This window comes from Clinocottus analis, unplaced genomic scaffold, assembly GCF_023055335.1.
Source record: "Clinocottus analis isolate CAN_PGR_092001 unplaced genomic scaffold, fCliAna1.0.p SCAF_8, whole genome shotgun sequence".
Classification (NCBI taxonomy): Eukaryota; Metazoa; Chordata; class Actinopteri; order Perciformes; family Cottidae; genus Clinocottus; species Clinocottus analis.
In genome coordinates this window covers 21593630-21619135 of record NW_027176240.1, presented here as the reverse complement: position 1 = coordinate 21619135, position 25506 = coordinate 21593630, and the positions used below count along the sequence as shown (strand labels likewise).

At 47.2% G+C, this 25506-nt stretch overlaps 2 protein-coding genes across 4 annotated transcripts in view; one reads left to right on the top strand and one right to left on the bottom strand.

The window, feature by feature from the left end:
- The window catches only part of LOC137780042 (inactive pancreatic lipase-related protein 1-like), a 10004-nt gene extending 2345 nt beyond the window's left edge, over positions 1 to 7659 (top strand). The window contains exons 3-12 of the mRNA XM_068568364.1: positions 129 to 248; positions 582 to 716; positions 1421 to 1529; positions 2173 to 2292; positions 2846 to 2962; positions 4141 to 4259; positions 5611 to 5740; positions 6063 to 6177; positions 6717 to 6884; positions 7590 to 7659. Coding sequence (XP_068424465.1) covers positions 129 to 248; positions 582 to 716; positions 1421 to 1529; positions 2173 to 2292; positions 2846 to 2962; positions 4141 to 4259; positions 5611 to 5740; positions 6063 to 6177; positions 6717 to 6884; positions 7590 to 7659 — 1203 coding nt within the window. The remainder of the gene's footprint in view (positions 1 to 128; positions 249 to 581; positions 717 to 1420; positions 1530 to 2172; positions 2293 to 2845; positions 2963 to 4140; positions 4260 to 5610; positions 5741 to 6062; positions 6178 to 6716; positions 6885 to 7589) is intronic.
- A 6868-nt stretch (positions 7660 to 14527) lies between these two features.
- The window catches only part of hspa12a (heat shock protein 12A), a 31230-nt gene continuing 20251 nt past the window's right edge, over positions 14528 to 25506 (bottom strand). For 2 of the 3 annotated variants that reach the window (XM_068567530.1, XM_068567528.1), the window contains exons 7-12: positions 25274 to 25445; positions 23020 to 23106; positions 21600 to 21704; positions 21259 to 21517; positions 19765 to 19868; positions 14528 to 18987 (exon numbers count right to left, since the gene is read on the bottom strand). In XM_068567530.1, coding sequence (XP_068423631.1) covers positions 18356 to 18987; positions 19765 to 19868; positions 21259 to 21517; positions 21600 to 21704; positions 23020 to 23106; positions 25274 to 25445 — 1359 coding nt within the window. In that variant the 3' untranslated portion in view covers positions 14528 to 18355. The remainder of the gene's footprint in view (positions 18988 to 19764; positions 19869 to 21258; positions 21518 to 21599; positions 21705 to 23019; positions 23107 to 25273; positions 25446 to 25506) is intronic. The other variant, XM_068567529.1, reaches the window with a different exon arrangement.

Here is a 25506-nt window from a genome sequence, read left to right as displayed (position 1 = left end):
TGTGACGGTTCACAGTGTGAATAATATTAATATAATAATGTGTTCATGTTCAGGCGTTCCAGAGATAATCTTCTGGTCACGTGACCTTTGACCTCACTTTGTGTTCTTCTTCGCTTCCCATTGGTCAGGAAATCCAACCGGACTCATCGATGAAGGTTTCAAACTACAGCGGCAGGAGGAAGACTCGCTTCATCGTTCCTGGATATCTGAAGAGCGGAGACGAGGACTGGCCTCAGGAGATGTGCAAGGTACACAACCACACACAACCACACAACCACACAACCACACACAACCACACACAACCACACACAACCACACACAACCACACAACCACACACAGGAGCTGCTGACCCGCTGTGGTCCAGTCCCAACATCTGACCCTGAGCCATGCTCAGTTTAAGTCACGTTGCAATGCATTGTGGGTAATTCCCTGATGCAAAGTCAGCATCTATTGCTAACTCATGGAACGGCTTCATAAAGGGCTCAACATGACTGTCAAAGAGCCTTTATTGTGAAGCTCTTTGTATCTTTTATTTTGAAAATTGCTGTGTGACACCCCTCCGCTGTGTTGGCTGCTTCAGGTCATGTTGAAGTGGGACAATGTGAACTGCATCGCTCTGGACTGGGAGAAAGGCGTGAAGACTTCGTACGCCCAGGCGACCAACAACGCCCGCATGGTGGCGGCCCAGGTGGCGTTCATGACCACGTTCCTCATGGTAAACACGGCGCCGCTGACGGTCGCTGGCACGCTGTCAGAGTTCCTGCATGTCACCTCCTTCTCAAGGGACCTTCAGGGGAGCAGAGCCTTTAGTGCTGTCTGATTCCTGGTCCAGAGGAAGTAGAAGTTTTCAACCTTTTGGAAACCGTGTGCGAAAATCCTCCCGCTCCAATGTTAAGGCCCAGCATGCCCCATTCAGACAATGTTTTGGCTTAAAATAAGTTTTTTTTTTCCCATTTTTAAACTGAACGACACAGTGTTTTGACTGAAACTCCTTCCTAACAGACCAAGACTTTGTTTTATTGTGATTTTTGTTCCAGATTCTGATTCTTTAGGTCCTAATCTTTCCATAAAGGTGTCTTATTGACGCTCCAGGGGGCGTTTTTGGGGAATCTGGCTCATATCATGCTGGATGTTCATAGTTACCATCAAAATATCTTTTGAAAGTGATTTTTTTTTTTGAAGAAATACCTTTTTTTCACAAGACTTTGCTGAACAAATACATACAATAAACACAAGTATTGGAATTAATTTGGAGTTCCTACAGTGACTCAAACAGGGAAAAAAGGGTCTGGAGAACTATACTGTATTTTTGCATTTAGAGGAAGGATGTACATCACTACGCTCTGCACAGCTCTAAGTTGTACGTATGACAGCGTGTTGACTGCAGCATCTTTGGCTCTAACGTGTTGCCATACGCAGGGTTACTACAAGCAAACGGCTGATAAGTTCCATCTTATCGGACACGGCATTGGAGCTCACGCTGCCGGAGACGTGGGGAGCCGGATCCCTGGACTGGCACGCATCACAGGTACACAAGTACACAGGTACACAGGTACACAGGTATACAAGTACACAAGTCGGTATAAACTAAGACTTAGACTAAGCTGAACTTCACGGGGTACTCGTCTTTCTTCCAACTGGATGGAAACAAAACCAAACTCAGCTTTAGTCCAACAATCTTTCCATTGTTGCAGCAATCAGCAGCTCTGGTCCGGTCAACACGGATCCTTAATTCACAGAGTAAGAAGTTGTGTCGGCATCGCCGGGTGGACCTGATTAAAGGCTCCAGTCAGTGTTTTCCTGCAGCTCCTTCTGCAGGGTCCATGCCGGCCAACGCAAAGGCCATTTTGACTGCTACCAAAGCTAAAGTAGCCCTCTGTAATTTTTCCTTTTGCCTCCAGCAACTTCTCTGTAAGATCACTGGAAGAACAACGAGGTGTGCAGCTGCGCCTCAGAGAACTTATGTATAACACCATGGACACAGAATTTTAAATTGTCGTTTCTCAAGGGGCAAAAGGTCCGTCCTATCTGACACCACTTTCCAATCTTGCCAATTCTCCAGCATCTTGATTTTGGGCAAAAGGTGTTCCTCTTTGTTTGCATGATTTACAGAAACCTTTCCTCCTTCCTGTAATAATCTCTGTGATTCAATTGTACCTTTATTTTCTCAGGACTAGACCCAGCTGAACCTTACTTCCAGGACACTGACGCCGCTGTTCGCCTGGACACCAGCGACGCCGCCTTTGTGGACGTCATTCACACCGATGGACTGCCGTTCAACTCCAAGCTCGGTACATCGCACTGATGATCACAATATATCGCACTGCCGATCACAATGGTGGCACAATGGTGGCTTCAATGGTGGCTCCAATAGTGGCTCCAATGGTGGCTCCAATGGTGGCGCAATGGTGGCGCAATGGAGGCACAATGGAGGCTCAATGGTGGCGCAATGGTGGCACAAGGGTGGCTCAATGGTGGCTCCAATGGAGGCACAATGGTGGCTCCAATGGTGGCTTAATGGAGGCACAATGGTGGCTCCAATGGCTCCAACTGGACAGAATCGCTCAATGTCGTCACTTCTTCTAACCATTTCTGAAACACTTTTCCAAACTAGTAGTATACATTGTAGTGGCAGAAAAAAAGACTATTTTGAGTGCACTTCAAAACATATTATCCATGTATTGTATATTTAAATTCACCATCTATATGCTTATTTCAAAAGTTGTATAGTGTGTTGAGTTTAAAATAAAGGCATGAGGCTTTATCATCTTGACCAAATGTTGGTCTTATCTGTAAAAGTTGTATGTGTGTGTATAAAAAGTGGTTTCTGTTTTCATGCCTCAGGTCTGGGTATGTCACAACCTGTCGGCCACATTGACTTCTACCCCAACGGAGGAGAACTGATGCCCGGCTGCTCCGCCAACAAAGGCAGACCCACCGACCTGGACGCCTTCTGGGAGGGTGAGATGCATCCATGACACATTTCGATAGACAAAACTGGAAACACAATGATCACTTTGTCTGCAGTCCTTCACACTCAGTCATGCCGGCTGTTTGGCTTCCACTGTTGTGTAGTTGTTGCTTCCACACAATATCTCATGTAGAAAGATGTTGTTGCCTCAAGTGCAGTGAACATAACTCAGAAACTGAACTCTAGAGCCTTCATGAAGGAATGATTTATGCAGGTTATGTGACCTTTGATATCCTATTTTGATATGTGCTGCATACTACGCTTCCCGTGTTCTCGAGCCCTTCATCACGGGCACGTTTCCTCTACATGACACAATGACTCACGCGTCCCATCTTCTCAGACATGACCTAGAGCCCCTTGTGGAATATTGGAGTTGTCCCAATGGAAAAATCGTAAAGAAACTGCAGGCAAAGTTATTTCTGCTGGATCTGTCTTAGCAAATGTTTTCTAGAATGGATGACGACAGCCTTCCTTTGACATGTGCCGCTGAGTAGCGAGCTCAAGTAGCAGCATTGGTGCCATGCCTGGGTCTGGAGGGGGGGGGGGGGGTGTTGTTGGCACAGCTGAATCTTCTACTTTTGATCCTATAGATAAGAGAGGGAGAGTGGGAGCCAGGCTGCATAGCTGGAGGTCTTGGATAGTCTGGTGTTTGCCCCGTACTGGAGGAGAAAACAACAGTCTGTCTCTCTGTCGCACATTCTTACTCTGAAGTGATCTCATCCCTATTCTGCTCCAGCAGAAGCGACCCGGCATCCTTGTTGACTTTAGCGTATCGTCTTAACGCAGAAGGTTTGCTCGTGGTTGCGATTTGGAAACCGGGGTAAGCGTTGTGAAACCGGCACGTTTAGAGACAACAACATGACTTAGTCAAGGTTATAAAAACATAGTGGTGTGGGCTAAAATAAGTCTCTTATGCAACTTAATCTACGGACGTAACGTAGACTCAGTGAGTTAAATATGAACCGTGGAACGTCCCAGTGGTCTCCTGGGTGAAAGTCCTGTGTTTGTTTGACCCATCCACCTCCGACTGATTTAAAGCAGGAAATCCCAAAACTTCTTAGCTCTACATTCACATTTCTTCACCTATTTCCCTCTTTTAACACCATGTCGCTCGTACTTCTTCTCCTCCTTCCTGTCATCACCTGTTCCAATCTTTTTTTTTTGACAGGTACCAAGAAGTTTGATGCCTGCAACCACGCCCGAGCCTACGAGTACTACAGCGAGAGCACGGTCAAGAGCCGAGGCTTCGTAGGATTCCCCTGCTCTGACAAGGACAGCTTTGCTGCAGTAAGTCTTTGTACATCTGCTGGTGTCAAACTGGTTATTTTTTGCATGTTTTACTTCATGAAGCATTGGTAAATGCAATGATTTAAGTTGTGGCCACATGAGGATCAGTTAGAGTTCAATCAATGCTAAGCTACATAGCTTCAAAGTTTCACTTCCGGCCTCTTATGGCTGGTAAGTTTACATTTGAAAACTTCCATGCTTTCTAAAAGTCAAGATTTAAATCTACATTCACATTTCTTCATCTATTCTTCATTACATTACGCTCTGCAGTGACTACATGCAGGGCTAATGTGGCTAGCAAGCTACATGCCACGTAGCGTGTTACATGCTAGCACTAGCCAGTCACAACGGCGAGCATAACTAGCTTGATCGCTAACTGTCTCGGCCGGCTAGTTTAATTCAGAGATGTATTTTTGTACCAGCACATCCCGTCTTATTACTGACGTGTAACAATGACACATCACTGCGTGACGTCAGATGGTTCAACACCGCTAATATGAGCGCTTTCAGTTTGCTCTCTGGTTTGTCAAAGTTCACTGAAGTTAAGAAACTATGTGAAACATCTCAGCTGAATCCACAGATGCTAAATGAATAAATGAGGGTCAATGGAATCAAACTGTGAGTGTCGAACAAGCCAACAATTAGAGTAACAGTTGCATGAAAAGTGGTATGAACTTGGATTTTGTGGATAAAAATAGTGTTTTCGAGGAGCTTCAATAATCCCAGCAAAGCTTGTGGTGAGACGAGGCCGCGGACGAGGGATCTGGGAAGCATCGCATGGCCTCCATTCAGAGAGTGAGTCAGAAGGAGAAGGGGGCCACATCTCCACCAGCATGTGAACGGGGCCGCCACCTGTTGCTGTATGACACTGATACGGCTGTGAACCATTTCCTCGGTTTCAGAAGTTGATTCGGCGAGATTGGATTTTAGGTTGCAGCTGAGGGAGGTGGGGGGGGGGGGGGGGGGGGTCAATGGGCTTCCCTCATGTCTTCCATGGGGAGGGCTTGTGTCTGCAGCTGTTGGTGTTAATGACAGTCTATCCCGGCTCTGGACACATGTCCCGATCAAAGGAGGCCGACGGAGCGCCGAGCATGACCTCATGTGACAGCACCTCCTCGTCGCCCACCTCGTAAACGCGCCGCCGTGTTATTTCGGCGGCGGTAACAGAAACAGCCCGTTCCCACACCGTCCCCCACCGACGCCATTCTCCACCTACATATTTATAAGGTGGCAAGCCGCTACATGGTAAAACGAGTGCAGGGGGGGAGATGTTTGAGGGTTGCCACTTTTCCCTGAGTATTCATTGCCTCGCTCCATTCCTCACACCTCGCCATGGCCTTTGTCTCCACAGGGGAAGTGCTTCCCGTGCGCAGGAGACTCGTGTCCTCTGATGGGCCACTTCGCCGACAGGTTCACTGTGACGGACGGCAACGCGAAGACAAAGTACTTCCTCAACACGGGCGACTCCACACCCTTTGGCCGTAAGTACCCTGCCCTCCGCTGGTCAGATGTTACTGGAGCCACTGGAGCAAATCACTGCTGTCCAGAGAAAAACATGTGTAGCCCAATGGGACACATCATATTCAGAGCAGGAACATTCTGATCGATACCATCAGACACCCGAAGCTATCAAAAGTATCCCCACACTGTCCGATCGGAGCATCCAGACTGTCGTCCCTAACCTGCCGATCTCCAAGGTTTTCTCTCCTGAAGTTCCCTCATAATCAAGAACTGAGAATGATGCGTGTGTTCAGATGTTCTGACACTGATGAGACTGTTATAACTTCCTCTTCCTGTCTCCAGGCTACAGCTACAAAGTGCTGGTGACCCTGGAGGGCCCCACGTGGCCCAACCCGGCCTTCATGTATGTTGCTCTGGCTGGAGCCACCGAGTCCACCCAGGAGTTCAAGCTCAACGTGTAAGAACACTGAGACTGTGTGGAGCAACAGGTTGTGTTGCTCGTTGTCTGCAGGTTGTGTTGTTGCTTGTTGACTCGGCCTGGGAGCTCTGACAGCTGCAGCGTCTCTTATCAGATGTTCTCCTCACTGACCGCTTCATTCCTCTCTCTCCCTCTCTCTCTCTCTCTCTCTCTCTCTCTCTCTCTTTCCTCTGCGTGGCAGCAGCATGTTGTTGTTTTTTACATTTGATCTTTTCACAATTGGTGACACACATTTCTCTCAGGATAAGCACTTGGACCAGAATAATATACATATATAGATATATAGATGTAGATATATAGATATAGATATATATAATAAATGGAAAGTCTAGGAATGCAACACAAAACTATTCATATTGATGGTTGTACAGTTCAGATACAGACTATCATGAGTATTACAACTCATTTTGGGTTCATATACTTGAGCAGAACTCACTACCTTTGAGAGGTTGCACAGTCTGTTCACTATTTAAAACCAGAAGGTCAACTCAAGCTGGTCATGTGACCCGCTGTCACAGGGGCGCGATGATCCCAGGAAAGACCTACGAGAAGCTGATCGACGCCGAGGTGGAGGTGGGGGAGGTGACGGAGGTGCTGTTCAGGTGGAACAACCACATCGTGAACATCTTGAACCCAAAGTACGGCGCCGGCAAGGTGGAGCTGCAGCGAGGACACGACAAGAAGATGTGAGTCTTTAGCCTCTTTAACGAATTTGTAATGTTGGTATGAACTCAAATGCAATGAATTCATTTGAACCAATATGATTATTTTTTTTACCAAAACATTACCCATAGGGCTGTGCGGTATTTCGGTTTAAAATTTCCATGGGTTATGAATTTTCCACATTTCCTGTGCATTTATAAAATGACACCGCTGAACTGCATGCTGGGCACAGCTCAATAACGTGTTATCAGGTACTACAGTGTATATCTTTCGGTAACTTTTGAAATATCTAAGCAAAAAAACGCCTGAAAAATGTACATTTACTACATTTACTGACTCAACGACCGATCAAGGATCAAACATCTTGATCTGTAGAAGTTAATTCAACACATTGGAGTAGATTTAGAGCGCTGGAAGAGGGAGAATGACACGTTTACTGGAGCTGGTGCCATGACAGCCTGCCGCCACTAGAGGGCAGCACGAGACCACCACGGTGCTGTCTGCAGGAGGGAAGAGGGGATCACATCCATCAACAGAGATGTTTTTAAACATGCCAAAGGAGTACAACATGCTGATCATCACCAACACACATTCAATTCCAGATTGAAATATTTGCGCTGATGTATTTCAGCTCGTCAACCCACGCAGATTTCAAACAATCAGCACTGTGTTCCTCAGTTTTAATGTGAGTGAAACATGAATTCATGTCGTCTTCTCTTCTCTCTCAGCTTCTTCTTCTGCGGGACCGAGCGAGTGGAGGAGAACGGCGTCCAGCATGTGCTGCCATGCAAAGCTTGACACACCAATAAATATGTTGAATTCAGCGCTTTGATTTGGTCCTTTGTGCTGTGCGTGATGTAATTATGAATGACGGATGAGGAAGGGAGTATGACCAGAGGACAGAGGACCAGAGCAGCTTCATAACTGGATTCACATGAAGAAAAGCAGAGAAGAAGTGTAAAACCTCCTCACAGCATCTTTAATTGACCTGTTAGATGACACTATGGTGGGACATGTGAAGATACAAGTTATCTGAATGCAGACATTATACTCTATGTGAAGGATAGAAAGTGTTCATCCTGCTTCTCCTCCATCAGCACCAGCAGAGGGACGAAGTCCACTGCCAACAGGAACCATATCAGCACTTTAACAGACACCGTTACAAGATGTAAACCCACCACAAAGACACGCTAAACCACCACAAAGAGACAAAAAACTACCACAAAGAGACAAAAACCACGATTAAGAGGGGAAATATTACCTCAAAGAGATGAAAAAATAAACACAAAGGGATGCAAACCCACCATTACGAGACAAAAACTACCACAAAGAGACACAAAAACACCATTAAGAGATAAAATGCTACCTCAAAGAGATGAAAAAACAAACACAAAGGGACGTAAACCTACCACAAACGGACAAAAACTACCACAAAGAGACAAAACCACCACAACGTGATACAATACTTCACAACCACCGGATGCAACACTAACAAAAGAGATGAAAAACCGGCATGAAGTCGTGCAGAGAGACCTCACAGAGACCCACAAACACACACAGAGGTACCGCAATGACGTTGTGTGTGTGTGTCTTCTGAGCGGGGGGCTTCACACGTCCATTGTCTCATAGCTACACAACGAGTGCTCGCTGCTCATTTCCTTTACTCTGATGACATCACGGCGCCTCTCTGAGCGCCAGCTCTCAATCTAGATTAACTGTTTAATCCGTCTTTGCATCAGATTGAGGGATTCGCATGAATTTGCATAAAAAACCTCTTCATTGCTGTCTGTGGAGCCCCGTTAGCGCGGCGTCGTTACTGTCACGTCAACGAGCTCAACTTCCCGCGTCCGCTCGCTCGCCACAAAGCGAACCGTTCCTCCGCTGCCTCGGCCTGTCAGGCCGAGCGCGGGGTGAACATTACCCTCACGGGTGTTGAGAGACATCAGGCTCCGTCTGTGCAAACACAAGTCAACAGGAAATTACACGGTGGAGCTTTCTGCTGCTCACTTGGATACAAAATGGCCCCCGGACGCCGTCCTGTCAAATGTGACACATATATCTGTAATTCCAAAAGGCCTCTGCACGGTCATGTGTGTGTGTGTGTGTGCAAAGCACTTATTAATCTGTCCATGGCCTTTCGCTGGCTTATGAAGTCCTGATTGTGTTTCATTGTTTTGGCTTCATTTATTCCCACACACACCCCGTAATCACGCTCCAATAATACACGGCTTGAAAAAGGCGAGCTGCCATTTTCATCACGGCGCTAACAAAGTGCATTTGAAACGTCTCCGACTTCCCCTGAGCCATCAGCGCTCGCACAATACCAATCAGACGGCCTCGGCGTTCAAAGCTTCAAGCTTGACTACATTAATAATATTAATAAAACGGCAAATTGAATGTGTGGGCTAAGAGGTGGAGGAGGGTGGAGGAGGGGGGGAAGTGTCTCCCAACCCTCCCAAGACATCCGTCTTTGTCTCCGACTCTTGTTTCTCTTTTCATTATTGGCTCATTGAAAGTGAAGGCTAATGACAAAATAGCAGCGCCAATTCCTGTAATTATGTGTGTTTGTGAAAGGAGGTTTGCGAGCGCGGCGCTGCTCCTCCTGATCTCCACGCCGCCGGCTTCCAGGGCGGCTTTGTTGTGCGTCGACAGGTCGGGAGTTTGGGGGGAATGAATGGAGGTGGCAAGAGATAAAATGGCTTCCAACAAACTTCACCCCTGACCCATATCCGCCGAGAGCGACTCATCCCGAGCCGAGACGTTATGACATGAAATATTACGAGAGGAGGTTTCGGTTCAGAGATAGAAAAATGACTTTGACCTGATTCTTTACTTATTTTCTGCATGAATATGATCAAAAGTCAAGAGTCTGATCCGAAAATGACTCACCGGGTTGTTTCATTGTATTGTTTGGTGCCTTCCCATCATGCAACAGAGGAAAACAACCTGCAATAATAATAAGCACGGACACTTTTTCAAGCATTTTCAGTTCAAAAATCGTGTTTTTAGCTTCAGAAATAGAAAAAGAACCGACTCTAACCTGATTCTTTACATATTTTTAGCATAATTATGATCAAAAGTAAAGAGTCTGATCAGAAAATGACATAAGTCAGAGTAATATCTCTTTAAAAAGATTACAACCTGCAATAATAATCACAATAAACACAACCACTGACGCCTTTTCAAGCATTTTCAGTCCAAAAAGCCTGTTTTTCGGTTCAGACATAGAATGAGCTGCTTTGACTGGCTTCTCGGTGCCACCATGAGGTACGAGTATTAACTTTCCTTCAGCTCCTTGTCTTCCTTTATATTTGGAGGTCAGTTACAGTTTGCGTTGCAAAATTCTCTTGAGGTTTGCACTCAAATCGTTGAATGTGAGCCAAAAGCGAGTCGAGGTCTCAGAAAGCCTGCAGCGTCACTCCGCTCAGCCTCCCAGGACCAACCGCTTCATCCTCTCACATTCCTGCTGAATCACTGGATTATGAAGGTCAAACAATGCTGCGGTATTAAAAATAGTTTGCAGACAGGTCAGGAAGTCAGGAGGAATGAATGCAGGTGCCAGGAGACAAATGGCTTCCATGAGAGGATGAATGTGACATTATTAACTGAATATCACACGAGAGAATCGGTGAACAGCCGCAGAGTGTTTCAGCTGTTCAGCATCTTGCAGCAGCTGCCTCACAAACAAAGGTCAAGTGTGTTTGACCTCTACAGTCAAACTGTCTTCCTGCTTCCCTGCAGTCAGACTGCAGGAAGCACTTCCTCTGTTCTTTGTTGTCTTCCTTTATGTCTGGAGGTCGGGTACAGTTTGCGTTGCACAATTCTATTGAGCTCCGTGACGAGCCAATGAAATCATGCGATGGTAACAGGAGGCGTGACGCACTTTGTGCTTGTTGAGGCTTCACTTTGCTGGAAAACACACGGAATGTAAGTTCAGTAGAATAGAGGTGTAAAAGTACGCAGAACAGCTACGTTACTGTAGCAGCAAACAGCTACAATGATGTAGCAGTGAACAGCTACATTATTGTAGCAGTGAACAGCTACAGCAATGTAGCAGCAAACAGCTACATTACTGTAGCAGCGAACAGCTACATTATTGTAGCAATGAACAGCTACATTATTGTAGCAATGAACAGCTACATTACTGTAGCAGCGAACAGCTACATTATTGTAGCAATGAACAGCTACGTTACTGTAGCAGTGAACAGCTACAATGATGTAGCAGTGAACAGCTACAGTAATGTAGCAGTAAACAGCTACATTACTGTAGCAGTGAACAGCTACGTTATTGTAGCAGTAAACAGCTACGTTATTGTAGCAGTGAACAGCTACAGTACTGTAGCAGTGAACAGCTACAGTACTGTAGCAGTGAACAGCTACATCATTGTAGCAGTGAACAGCTACATCATTGTAGCAGTGAACAGCTACATTATTGTAGCAATGAACAGCTACATCATTGTAGCAGTGAACAGCTACATTATTGTAGCAGTAAACAGCTATATCATTGTAGCAGTGAACAGCTACATCATTGTAGCAGTGAACAGCTACATCATTGTAGCAGTGAACAGCTACATCATTGTAGCAGTGAACAGCTACATCATTGTAGCAGCGAACAGCTACATTACTGTAGCAGTGAACAGCTACATTACTGTAGCAGTGAACAGCTACATTATTGTAGCAATGAACAGCTACATCATTGTAGCAGTGAACAGCTACATTATTGTAGCAGTGAACAGCTACATCATTGTAGCAGTGAACAGCTACATTATTGTAGCAATGAACAGCTACATCATTGTAGCAGTGAACAGCTACATTATTGTAGCAGTGAACAGCTACATCATTGTAGCAGTGAACAGCTACATCATTGTAGCAGTGAACAGCTACATTATTGTAGCAATGAACAGCTACACTATTGTAGCAGTAAACAGCTATATCATTGTAGCAGTGAACAGCTACATCATTGTAGCAGTGAACAGCTACATCATTGTAGCAGTGAACAGCTACATCATTGTAGCAGTGAACAGCTACATCATTGTAGCAGTGAACAGCTACATTATTACCAGGCGAGTATTAGCATTGTAAAGACATAGCAGGGAGGCCCTCCTGACTGCAGTCTGGGCGCTCATTGTTTGGGCGTGGGCGTCCGGTGGGCGTCCGGCAGCAGCTGCTCTGACGGGGTGAACGCGGTGCAGCGGCAGGACGCTCAGCGCGCCGCCGCTCTGAGGACACAGCGAAGTTAGTTTGGAGTGTCAGTCTGCCTCATTCAGTCAACACCAGCCTCAACGTGTGTGTGTGTGTGTGTGGGTGGGTGAGTGTGTGAGTGTGTGTGTGTGTGTGCATGTTAAGTGTTCAGGCGTACCTTTACACCTGAACACTCAAGAAGGTTACACAAATATTCAATTCAAACAAACAAATTCTACTGAACTTACATTCCGTGTGTTTTCCAGCAAAGTGAAGCCTCAACAAGCACAAAGTGTGTCAAGCCCCCTGTTATCGCCCCATGATTTCATTGGCTCGTCACGGAGCTCTGATCCCCGCCATTAACGGGGAGAGAGCGGGCATGTGGGAGGGCAGCCGAGCCGGCGACTAAAGGACCACTTGGAGAGTTTGGGTCCCTACAGATTGCCGTAGCAACGACTCCACTTCACAGCTATTTGAGGGAAATCGGCCACACCTATTCAACCCTCTCACACACACACACACGCTAAAAACAACCTTGCCCCGTTAAAGGGTCGAGTGGCTCTCTACCACCACTTCTGTAAGAATAATACACTCACTGCGTAAATGTATTCTGCTGACTGAATAAGTGCCCGTGTTTAGTTTCATATTCCACCGGCTGCGTCTCTGGTGGGGCGTTTGAGGGGAACGGGAACGAGGGAAAAACAGACGGGTTTGATGGGAAACTTGTTCCTGTATGGAGGTTTTGTAGAAACAACAAAGGGAGTTCATTTTATGAAATATTTTTAAACTTATTGCAATGTTTTGCTTGTCTGTGTTCATGCTGAGTGACCGAGCCAACAGAGCAGCTTCTCTTTCTTTCCAGTAAAGTGACACAAAAAAAGATCTGAGACACTCGTTCGTGCAGCTGAGGTTCCAACATGGCCGCCAGTGGGAATATGTCTACATACTTTATGGCTATTTACAGTGTGTGAAACCGTAAAATGTATCTGTTTTCTGTTTAAAAATGCAGCGGTAACATGACTTCTGATGAATACTAATAATGGATGAACTATATTTTATATAGATGCAGATCTAATTCATCATAAAAGTCATGAAAAGACGGTTCAGACCATCACGTGTGAAAGTCTTGTAACTCTTCTCTGCAGCTCATTCCTCACTGAATCCACAAGGTGTCAGTGTTGCCTCATAAAACTTTATGAAGAAGAATTATTCTGCAATAATCCAGGACATGTAGGTCAACACATAGCTGCATGTCTGTCTCTGACATCTCCATGAACACATGAACACATGAATAAATGTAACAATTTGACATCTTTAGTCCAACACATTACCACCAATCTTCATCTTATATACAACATAATGCTCTGTTTTTTAGTTTAAATTAAACCAATTAATTACACAGACGTTGTATTATTTGGACTACCTAACGTATAACAGAGTGATGCATGTCAGTAAGTGACCTCACCTCTGGACCTCGTCTGGTTGTTTAAAGACTATAAAGTGAAACTTTCCCCCGATTCTGTGTTACACCTTAGTAACAACTCCATTCACACATTCATTTAATGTGAATAATACCTCATTTACATAAACTTTTACCTTGTTTTTGAGTGAAAAAATAATTAAATTATCAATTATTCTGACTATAGTTAACGATCAGAGTCTTGTGTGTTGATGGATCATCACAGACTGAACTTAGTGAGGATGTTTTTAAAACACTTATAATCATAATCCCACCTCTCCTCTGGTTGTATAGAAGTCTATGCTTCATGTGTTAAAGCTGCATTCTCTCTCCTGACCACCAGGGGGCGACTCCTCTGGTTGTATAGAAGTCTATGCTTCATGTGTTAAAGCTGCATTCTCTCTCCTGGCCACCAGGAGGAGACTCCTCTGGTTGTATAGAAGACTATGCTTCATGTGTTAAAGCTGCATTCTCTCTATTATCCACCAGGGGGAGACTCCTCTAGTTGTATAGAAGTCTATGCTTCATGTGATAAAGCTGCATTCTCTCTCCTGACCACCAGGGGGCGACTCCTCTGGTTGTATAGAAGTCTATGCTTCATGTGTTAAAGCTGCATTCTCTCTCCTGACCACCAGAGGGAGACTCTGGTTGTATAGAAATCTATGCTTCATGTGTTAAAGCTGCAATCTCTCTCCTGACCACCAGGGGGCAACTCCTGTGGTTGTATAGAAGTCTATGCTTCATGTGTTAAAGCTGCATTCTCTCTCCTGACCACCAGGGGGCAACTCCTGTGGTTGTATAGAAGTCTATGGTTAGTGTTAAAGCTGCATTCTCTCTCCTGACCACCAGGGGGCGACTCCTCTGGTTGTATAGAAGTCTATATAAATGACTACTTCTCTCTTGATGGATTCCCAGAGTATGCTTTAGGGCGGGGCTACAGGGTGATTGACAGGTGCAGTTCTTCCTGGTCTCACTATGTGAGGACAGATTAAAGGATCAGACGCGACACAAAAGTATGTTCTTTGAAATACACTTATATTTTATTGGTGACAGTCTTGACAGTGAACACCTGGCATCGGTTGAAATACACCTTTAACTGTGTGAAAGAAAAGACATTGAAGTAACTCCAGATAAAAACAAACATCGTCAATAGAGAAAAGAACAACGTGTACATTGAGTGGCGAGGCGGTCCTAACTAGAAGCTCAATCATTCTAGCAGTAACATATTCTGAACGATTGTATATTTTAAGATAGTGTTAAGCATACTTGTACATGATGCGCGCCGGCGAGACCGCTCCCTCCAACCACGCCCACTGCAGCGCTCCCTGCAGGCCGAGGGGCCGCTGCACAAGTCTTCATACGTATTAAAGCTGCTACATGGCGGCGTCCTGTGCGCCGCACTCGAGGTTTGCGTTACATTGTAGCTATCCGGACCAAAAGGAACACGGTGTTAATAAACCCCTCCCACTCGCCGTCTGCGGAGTGCAGGGATGTGTAGAAGAGCACAAGCTTATCGGGTTAGTTATCAGTAAATGTGGCGTGCTGCTCCGCGGTGGAAGTCGTGAGCGTCGACGTCAGCAAGCAGCAGAGTTACACACAGTGAGGCCGAGCAGCACACAGGCAGACACACAACCGCCACCACCAGTGGCACACCTTGGTTCAGTGCGTTAGTAATAGCAATCAACTGACCGTCTGTTGTTAAGTCATTCCTGTGTGACGCATGCAACGCATGCATTACAGAGAGCGAGCGCTGCAGACCGAGTCCGGCCTCCATCGACCGCTCAAATAAAGAGTCCAAGAAAATGTCTTGAGCCTGTTGGATGGCGAGCAAACCATCAACGGGTTGATGGTTCTTCCAGGTACTCGTTCAGGGACGTCGGCCTCCTTAAGGTGGCCCTCCGCGGTGGACCGGAGGCCCTTCAGGCGGCCGCCAGCAGGCGGCGCTCTGCACGACGTCTCCAAGAGATCAGGGGGGTTTTTGCTCGAGTGCAAACCTGAACTCGGATGTCTGAGTATGAAAGGCGCTCAGAAACGGACTTACGCAGACAATCCTTAACGCCGCCTTAGTGGAGCAATTAGTTGCGTTGCTACTACTTCAGTGAAGGAGTCAGCTGAGTCTGGCTCCGGCATCGGGACCATGAAGGCCGGTCCGAGGACGATGTTCTGGATTTACACTACTGTTCAAAAGCTTGGGGTCAACCAGACACGTGTTGAGGTTCTCCTGACGTTCCCTCATGAACATCCTTCACTTCTAAGAAGCAGAACAGACTGGAGAGTTTCACATGAAAGTTCTCTCTTTCTGGACATTTTGAGAGTTTAATGAACCCACAAATGTGAAGCTCCAGATCCTCAACCAGCTCAAAGGAAGAACAGTTTCATAGCTTCTCTCTCCAGCAGAGCTGTTTTCAGCTGAGTGACATCACTGCACAAAGGGGTTTCAAGGGTTTTAAGGGATTTTTAAGGTTTTTTGTGGGTGTTTCCAAGGGGTTTTACAGGGTTTATACGTGTTCCAAGAGTTTTCAAGGGGTTCGTAATGGTTTATACATGTTCCAAGGGTTTTTAAGGGGTTTGTAAGGGTTTTTAAGAGTGTTCAAGGGTTTTAAGGGATTTCAAAGGTTTGTTTTAAAGGGTTTTTACTGGTTTTCAACGGTTTTCTAAGGGTTTTTAAGAGTTTTCAAGGGATTTAAAGGTTTGTTTTAAAGGGTTTTTACATGTTTAAGGATTTGCAAGAGTTTAAGAGTTTTTAAGAGTCTTTAAGGATTTTAAGGGATTTCAAAGGTTCGTTTTAAATGGGTTTTACTGGTTTGAAAAGAGTTTTCAAGGGGTTTCTAAGGATTTTCAAGGGATTTAAAGTTTTGTTTTAAAGGGTTTTACGTGTTTTCAAGGGTTTTCTAAGGGTTTTTAAGAGTGTTTAAGAGTTTTCACAGGTTTGTTTTAAAGTTTTTTACTGGTTTTTAAGGGTTTTTTAAGGTTCATGATTCATTTTATGTTATCTTCATTGAAATAAACTCAGGACATTTCTAAGTGAGCCCAAACTTTTGACCGGTCGTGTACGTTGAAGCCCTCGTTTACAGTTTTTGACCGCGTTGATCAAAATGGAGGAAGCTATCACGTTAGCTTAGCTTCCAGCTGCATACAAGCCTGCTGCGAGGCCGGGTATCGGTACTGGATCCCTTTAAGGTATCAGAAGTTCTCGAATACGACACCAGCGTTGGACCCTCTTAGTTCCTGGGTCGAGAACAGAGGGGGCGGTTCTGGAGGGTTCTGGTTCGGGACCCTGGTGTCGTCACCGCTGCTGGATGAGCAGAACATCCACGTGGACGTCTTCCTCCGGAGGGAACACGCTGAGCATCCACATGTCTGATGACCTCATCACCGCTGTGATACTCAGGGATTACGTCACCGATAAAAAGCTGTGATTGGTGACATCACACGTTCTTCATACGAGGCACTCTTCACGTTAAAACCTCGTGATCGTGACCACGTGGTCGTGTGGCGTTCAAGGTGTGTGGTTATTGCTGACTTTCACAAAAGCACGACGTCGTCTTCAAGTTTATGCGCCGACGACGTCATGAACCGTGATGAATATCCACAAAGGACTTGCTCTCCTCCTCCGGTGGTGCAGCGGGATGGACGAGGGAACGGGAACGCGTTCAGATACTTTTATCATTTTGAAATGAATGTAAATGCTTTTTTTTTTTTTTTAAGGACGGAGGTATTCAAGTTTCTGTTTTGGGACGGCGGAAAAAAAAAAAGACAAAATGGAAGCCGGCCTCGACCTGTGATGCTGTGGCTGGTGAGAGAACCATGTGTGGAGATGTGAAAACACACACACACACACACACACACACACACACACACACACACACACACACACACACACACACACACACACACACACACACACACACACTATTGGTTCTAAAGCTGCAGAAACAAAGCTAAAAAAATCTGTACAATATTTAAATACTGTATTTACAGAAATAAACACACTTCCATGTTTGTCTCAGCTGTGGCCGGCGGCTTCAGTCTAATAGTCAGAAGCATAAACACAAATAAAAAGGCAACAAAAAGCGAATTTTAGCATTTAAGCATTTTAGCATTTTAGCTGGCGGCACGCTTCACATTCTTGAGGAACGTCCGGGTGGTTTTGCACGACGTGGCCTCTTTCTTTTCCTGCTCGACACCCTTCATCAGACTCTGGATTCTGACCGTCAGGAGGTCTGTGAATGGAGACGCTAGCCGTCCGCACGCGGTTCAGCATCATGGACGACGTGTCTGGAGGATTTGCCTCCGCGTCCAGTTCCCGTCATGCACCGACATGCAACGCTAACGGGGGATGTGACTGAAGGCTTCTGGGACGAGGAGAGGAACATGTGAAGGGCCGGCGTCAGTGTGACGCATCAACAGTTTACACTTAAAGGGTTCAGATCATGCAAAACCACAGGACTGACTGAGGGGGCGGGGCATAAAGACACGAGTACGGCCTCTTGGTACACTAAAGGTTTTGCGGTGCGCAGAAATGAAAGGATGTGATCTGAGAAGCTGTCCTGTCCTACGGTATGGCCTTCATGTTCCCTGTCAGCAGCCTCAGCGTGGGGTGTGTGTGTCTGTGTGTGTGTGTCTGTGTGTGTGTGAACACGATGGAGCTCCTCAGCTGAACACAATCACCTCCTACGGACTCTTTTCCCTCGTCCTCACACATTCAAGCCGTTTCCCTCCAACACTTTAAACCGAGCCTTGAGATTCACCACCATTCACCTCTTTACAGCCAATATCCCACCTCGTGTGTGTGTGTGTGTGTGTGTGTGTGTGTGTGTTGCAAGCCTTTACTGGCTCTCTGGTTCCCTTTTCTTAGTGGCTGAGGAAGTCAATGCTGGCTTTCACGGTGCGCCCGGTGGACACGTCCACCGCCATGGCGCGGATCTCCGTGTCGCCGAACTGCATGAGCGTCTGGATCTCGCGGCGCGGCGCGGCGCTCTCCGTGCCGCTCACGTCCAGGCGCAGCGTGCCGCACTTGCGCACGCCGGGCTCGCTGATGAAGCCGGCGCGCTCCTTCTCGGAGCAGTAGACGTGGATGACGATGACCTGCTGCGAGGGCTTGGCCGGGGTGTAGCTGCGCTTCACCAGCTCGCCCAGCGCCACCGACTGGTCGGCGGCGATGAAGGTGTCGAAGACGTCGGTGCACCAGCGCGTGCCGTCCTTCACCAGCAGCTTCTCCGCCGGGTGCTTGCCCTCCACGAAGCGGTTCAGGACGCCCACCCCGTACGTGAGGGGCGAGCGCCGCACCTTGATGATGCCCGGGTCCAGGCCGAAGAGGACGGCGCCCTTCAGGATGGTGAGGCCCACGTCGTGCGGGATGATGATGCGGCTGCGGCCCTGCAGCATGTCCTGCACCGCCTGCTGCAGCAGCGGGGACTCGGCGAAGCCGCCCACCAGGAACAGGAACTTGATGTCGCTCACCTCCGGCTTCTCAAACAGATCGGCTGCAGGAGAGAAACAGGAAGCGACCCGCCGTCAACAGGAAGTTAGAGGACGTGCACTGTGAGAGTCCATGAGGCGAGTCTATGAACTGGTGTCATGTGGAACTGATCCTCTGGGAGGTCTGGGTTCAACTGGAGACGCTTCTTGTGAAAGATAGATAGGTAGTTAGGTGGATGGATGATTGGGTAGGAAGGTAGGTAGATAGGTAGGTAGGTAAGTAGGTAGGGAAGGTAGGTAGGTAAGTAGGTAGGTAGATAAGTCGGTAGGTAGGGAAGGTAGGTAGGTAGATAGGTAGGGAAGGTAGGTAGGTAGGGAAGGTTGGTAGGTAGGGAAGGTTGGTAGGTAGATAAGTAAGTAGGTAGGTAGGTAGGTAGGGAAGGTTGGTAGGGAAGGTAGGTAGGTAGGGAAGGTTGGTAGGGAAGGTAGGTAGGTAGGGAAGGTTGGTAGGGAAGGTAGGTAGATAAGTAAGTAGGTAGGTAGGTAGATAAGTAGGTGGGTAGGGAAGTAGGTAGGCAGGGAAATAGGTAGGGTAGGTAGGTAGGTAAGGTTGGTAGGTAGGTAAGTAGGTAGATAAGTAACTAGGTAGGAAGGAAGGTAGGTAGGTAGGGAAGTAGATGGGTAGGGAAATAGGTAGTGAAGGTAGATAGGTTGGTAGGTAGGTAGGTACGGAAGGTATGTAAGAAGTTAGGGAAGGTAGGTAGGTAGTGTGATGGATGGATGGATGGATATCACATGGTTCAGTGACGGTAACACAACGTTGTGCGGTTCTAACAGCTCACTCAGGTGCTGGATGATGTGGTCGATGGTGGGCTTGAAGAGGGAGTTCATGGCTTCTGGACTCATCCTCAGCATCCCCTGAGACGACCACTTCACAAAGTCCACGCTGGAGAGGGCGGAGAGAGGACATGAGCGTTAGGGCCCGTTTGAGCTCACGATGCTAACGGCGCCCTCCACTCAGCTCTGTTGATGAGCTACATGCTAACACCGAGGCGCTAACCTGGCTCGGCTCATTCATGTTGTTTTTTGGTGTGTGTAGACGGTGTGTGTAGACGGTGTGTGTGTGTCGGTCCAGTGTCTGGAGGCCCGTCAGCACATCTCTCCACGCCCGCTGCAGTCTGACCGTGGAGCCGTTAATCCTGAAAGGATCCATCAGCTGCGATCCCACGCGTGTGATTCGCGGCTACACGGACGCGTGCGACGGCGTTAACGGCGCTCCAGACCAGACCAGACCAGACCGAGCACTTCCAGTCCGGCGTCAGAGGAGCTCTGATGGCTCTAAGTAATGTTTAATGTCCCTCACCGGGGGAAGAGGAGGCACGGCGTTAGGATGTAGACTGCATGGTGGAACCAGGTTATCGCCTCTAATGGCTGGAAGGACTTCCATCTCCTCTGTCTCTGAGGTTCATGTGTCTCTCCACCAACACGGGAGCCACATCCTGACTTTAAACCATATTTCCATAATTTTTACTCGAATGTTCATGACTTTTACTCAAATTTCCATGACTTTTACTCAAATTTCCATGACTTTTACCCAAATTTCCATGACTTTTATCCAAATTTCCATGACTTTTACCCAAATTTCCATGACTTTTATCCAAATTTCCATGACTTTAAACCAAATTTCCATGACTTTAAACCAAATTTCCATGACTTTAAACCAAATTTCCATGACTTTAAACCAAATTTCCATGACTTTAAACCAAATTTCCATGACTTGTACCCAAATTTCCATGACTTGTACCCAAATTTCCATGACTTGTACCCAAATTTCCATGACTTGTACCCAAATTTCCATGACTTTTATCCAAATTTCCATGACTTTTATCCAAATTTCCATGACTTTAAACCAAATGTTCATGATCAAACATTGTGTGAAATGTGTGTGTAACCAGTAAAAAGTGATAAAATGTAGTATTTAAACTAACAATGAGGATTGAAAGCATACAGTAAACCTTAAATGACTCAAATGAATGAGAGACAATACTTTGATTAACTATATTTTCAGCCTCTTTCTTTTAAAAGCAGATTCATTATTTCAAACTCAGCGTGAATGAACATCACGAACACATGAATCTAACACATTTACAGGACTTTTACTACACTTTTGGGGACTTTTCCCCAAAACTCCATGACTGTTCCAGGTTTTCCATGACCGTCAGAGCCGCTGTAGAGCATCTTTGAAGGACAACTCAGCCCTCATCTCATGTTAGACGCGTGTTCCTGTTCGTGGAGATGCAGACGCTGCCGGGTGTGTGTTTCCTGTGCAGACTCACTTGCTCTTGCGCAGCGCGTGCTCCACGCTGTGGCCCCTGAACTTCTTGTAGTAGTCGATGAAGGAGAAGGGCAGGTTGATGTTGAGCGGGTTGGTTCTGTCCGGCGCCGCCGCTCTCTTCCGGGACTCAAACGCGATCATCAGGTCCACCCAGGCCGCCGGCCTCTTGATCTTAAACTGGTCGATGAAATCCTGGCCGAAGATCTTACACAGCAGCTTCTCGAACTCGTAGTCGATGCCGAGGGAGCCGAAGGGTCCGCCTGGGGGGGACAGAAGCACTTATGAACGAAACAACACAAGGTGGAGCCACAGCAGAGGCTTGATGGTCTGCACGGCCTTTACCTGAGGCCTTGTAGAGCTCTTTGAGATGTCCCTCTGGAAGACGGATCTGATGCACGGTCAGGTCCACCGTCCCGCCGCCGCAGTCCACCACCACGTAGCGGTCACCTGCACAGAGGACCAGTGAACACGGCGCGCAGTAAGCTACATGCGTGCTGTCACTGCTCTGCTAGCTGCTGTTAGCAACATGCTCGTGGGAGGCGGGGACATGAAACTTCAGCTTCTTGAAGCGGGTCACACGTCTGTGTCTGTAGCCAGTGACGAAGACGAGGAACTGTCTGAGGAGGAAGAGGGGGAGGAAGGAGCAGACAGCAGCCGACAGTGTGGACAGTCGAGCATGCACACACACATCAGCACTGCTGGACTGTTTGACTGACAGCAGAGACGCCACGGGGAGACGACCTGAGGCAGAACACGAGCCGCGGCTTTAAGTCTAGTTAGCTGCGTCGGCGCTACGTAAACGCTGCATCTAGCGTCGGCGCTGTACTTAGCGTAGGCGCTGCACTTAGCGTCGGCGCTGCATCTAGCGTAAGTGTTTACGCGGCGTAAACGTCTAACGCAGCATTTACGGCGCGTCTGGCGTAAGCGTAGGCGCTTAGCGTCTGTGCGCTTAGCGTCTGTGCGCTTAGCGTCTGTGCGCTTAGCGTCTGCGCTGCGTAAACGCTGTCACAGATAAGATGTTCACTGAGCTAAAGCTGGGAATTTACTTTAAAATCCCCAAATATGAATTCAGGGAAACTATTTTTTTGCCAAACAGACATGATTCATGTATGTAATCTACTTCCATCTGGACTTAAAGTGTGTTTTCTTATAACTTAATGTGTTAATCTGGGTAAACTTCATCGTTTCCAGAACATCAGACTCTCGTCAGACTCTTTGATCGGTACGTCTGAAACATTATTTAACAGCAAATCCGTGAATTCTTGAGGAAAAGTGAGTTTTTCTCCCGGTGTCTGGACGGTGAACCAGAACATGGAGAGAAGTGTTGACGACCTGAAGCTGCTGTGTTCAACTTCATCACACAGATCCCACAGTGAAGTCCCACAATGCAACAGACAAGCAGTCAGGTGACCAGACAGGTGAGACGCTCCAGTGCACAGGAAGTCTGAACCCGCTGACGAGGCTAACAGACAGTTTATAACTTTACTTTTTATCTTCTGTCACTAGATTCCACCGAGCCGGGAGTTTCTCTTCCACCTGTCTGATCATCCGACAAATATTAATGACAAGCGTTGTGGTAAAGTCACGTAGTGGGACGTACAAGCGTCGGGTTTTAGTTACGTAGAGCTGCTTGCAGCACGGCCACGAGGATGAAACATGCCCACTACGCTACGCTAAGCTACTAAGATGCTAGCACGGTAGCAGCGGGAGCATTCACGAGGGGGGGGCAGCACATCAGAGGAGTAAAAGAGAAAGACTCTACCTTCTTCCAGCTCCGACCAGAGCTCCCCTATGACATTCTCCACCAAGAAGGTGCGGCTCTGCCGGTTGCGCCGCACATTGTCCTTCGCTGGTTGTTAACAGAGAGAGAGAGAACGTCGTGGTGAGAGCGAGGAAGCCCTGAGCTCGTGTGCAGAGAGGTGAGCGAGGGAGGCAAGCAGCAAGCGGAGAGGCTGGCGTGTCCACGCCGTGAGCAGGTCATGTACTGGAGGATGACGCTCAGGACAGTTGAAATGAGATGTATAGTCTTTTACCACACGTGTGTGTGTGTGTGGCGTGTACAGCAGTATAGTGATGACATGCAGTGACGCGTGGCTCCAGCTGGAAGCAGAGAAACCTTTAACACAACTTCAACGTTGTGCTCTGCAGGTGGTTTTGTGTAAAAGGGAAACGCATGAAGGCAATAAATCAGTCAGCGCGTCTCACAGCGCACAGAGCACAGGATGCTCGGGGAGGTCATGTGACCTGAGTGGGAGGAGCCGGCAGGAGTGATGTCATTTCCTCCTCCACACAGGAAACCACAGAGCCTGAAGGACAACAGTCTGGAGGTCACTACGACGCCTCAGAGGCTCGTTACAACCACATTAGCAGTGAGACGAAAGAGTGTGTGTGTGTGTGTGTGTGTGTGTGTGTAGGTTTGAATGAAGTGTTCCAGTTCCAACAGAGACAATGTCTTCTGCTGCTTGTGTGAATTGTGTGTATTAATATCACTAAAATGAGCCCCGTTTTCAAACTATATACAAAACTGTAATAAAACACACACACACACACACACACACACACACACACACACACACACACACCCTTAATAGAGACGTCATACCCGTATACACACACACACACCCGTAACCAGCAGAAGCTTCATAAAAGTGAAAAAGAGCCGTGATCTTTATTCATGAACGACTGAACTGAGAGCTGCCTGCTGGGTAACGTGATGCGACGAGAGGGCTGTGATCCAGTCTGTTTAGAGCCCTGAAGGCAGCAATGAGAGGGCTGTGATCCAGTCTGTTTAGAGCCCTGAAGGCAGCGATGAGAGGGCTGTGATCCAGTTGTTTAGAGCCCTGAAGGCAGCGATGATACACATAATACTTGATGTGTCACTGGAAGGCCATCACTGTGTACATCTACAGTGTAGCAGGACACATTGAACTCAAAGGAAGACTCCTTCACCTCCCAGCATGCAACAGGAAGCAGTCTATTGCGGCGCTCTGAAGGAAAGCTTTCCTCTTGTGAATATTTCACCTAGCAACATGAACATGGTAGATATAAGAGCTTATGAGAACTTATATGTATATATTCTCAACTCTTTATCCTTAAACAACCTCCTCAACCGACTCGGCTTCAGACTTCCTCTCCTCCAGATGACAGCTTCACTTCAGCCAATCAGAGAGCAGCTCACCCGTCTGCTGGTGAGCTCGGCATATGTTTCGTCATCGGGGTTCATCCTCTGAGGAGCGTGCATATCTACGTCTATATGCAAGAAGAAGACGCCGACAGAGAGCAGAGCGACATGAGGACGCTCACTGAGAGCGTCTGAGGAGACGAGGAGCTCAACAAGCACGGCGACGATTGTGTTTTGGGGTTTGAATGAGTCTTTCTCGTCTTCACGGGAGTGGAAATGAAATCAGGAAAGTGAAGAAGAGAGGATCAGAATAGAAGAGACGGCTCCACGTCAGACGTACAGAAACGTTCATTTGTATTATTAAAAAAGGAGCTGGGAGGAGGAGGATGCTGGGAAATCTGTGACATTTAATATATTAAAACATGAAAGAAGTGACTTGTGGTGAAGATGTTGCGACTACAAATGTAACCGCAACTCATCTTGTGTCAAACAATGAATCCTACATATACATATATTATATATGTACATGTTAATCACAGTATGTGCTCACTGCTGTAAAGGAGATGATCACTGGTAGGTGTTCCTATGTGTGACAGCTGGGCTTTAAAGCCAAGGTGAGCTCCTTGAATTGGATCGAATCTCGTAAAGAAAGAAGCGAAAGAAGAAACAAAACAGTGACATTTGGAAAGAAATAAGAAAAGAAGTCATGCGCGTTCAGTCTGGATGCAAAAAGAAAGCATGTTTACCATCAGCTGGAGGAGCTACGGAAGAAACAACATTCAACAGGAGAAAAGAACCGCGTTACTCCGTCAGCACCAAACACAGCCAGCGCAACGTCCTCATGATGATGATGATGATGATGATGAAGGCTGGGCGTCAGTGTGGGCGGACCTACCTTGGGTCATCCCGCTGCCCACGTTGTCCGTGGGGCTGCAGCCGTTCTGCGTGCCGCGGGACGCCAGGTCCACCATCTGGTGGAGGCGGAGCTTGCGGCAGTAGATGGACGCCGCCTCCGGCTCCAGGGCGATGATCAGCTGCTCCGGGACGTCCCGGGACACCAGGCCGGACTACGGCAAGCAGACGAGAAACGTCACAGTCTGTGCTACACTCTGTGCTACACTCTGTGCT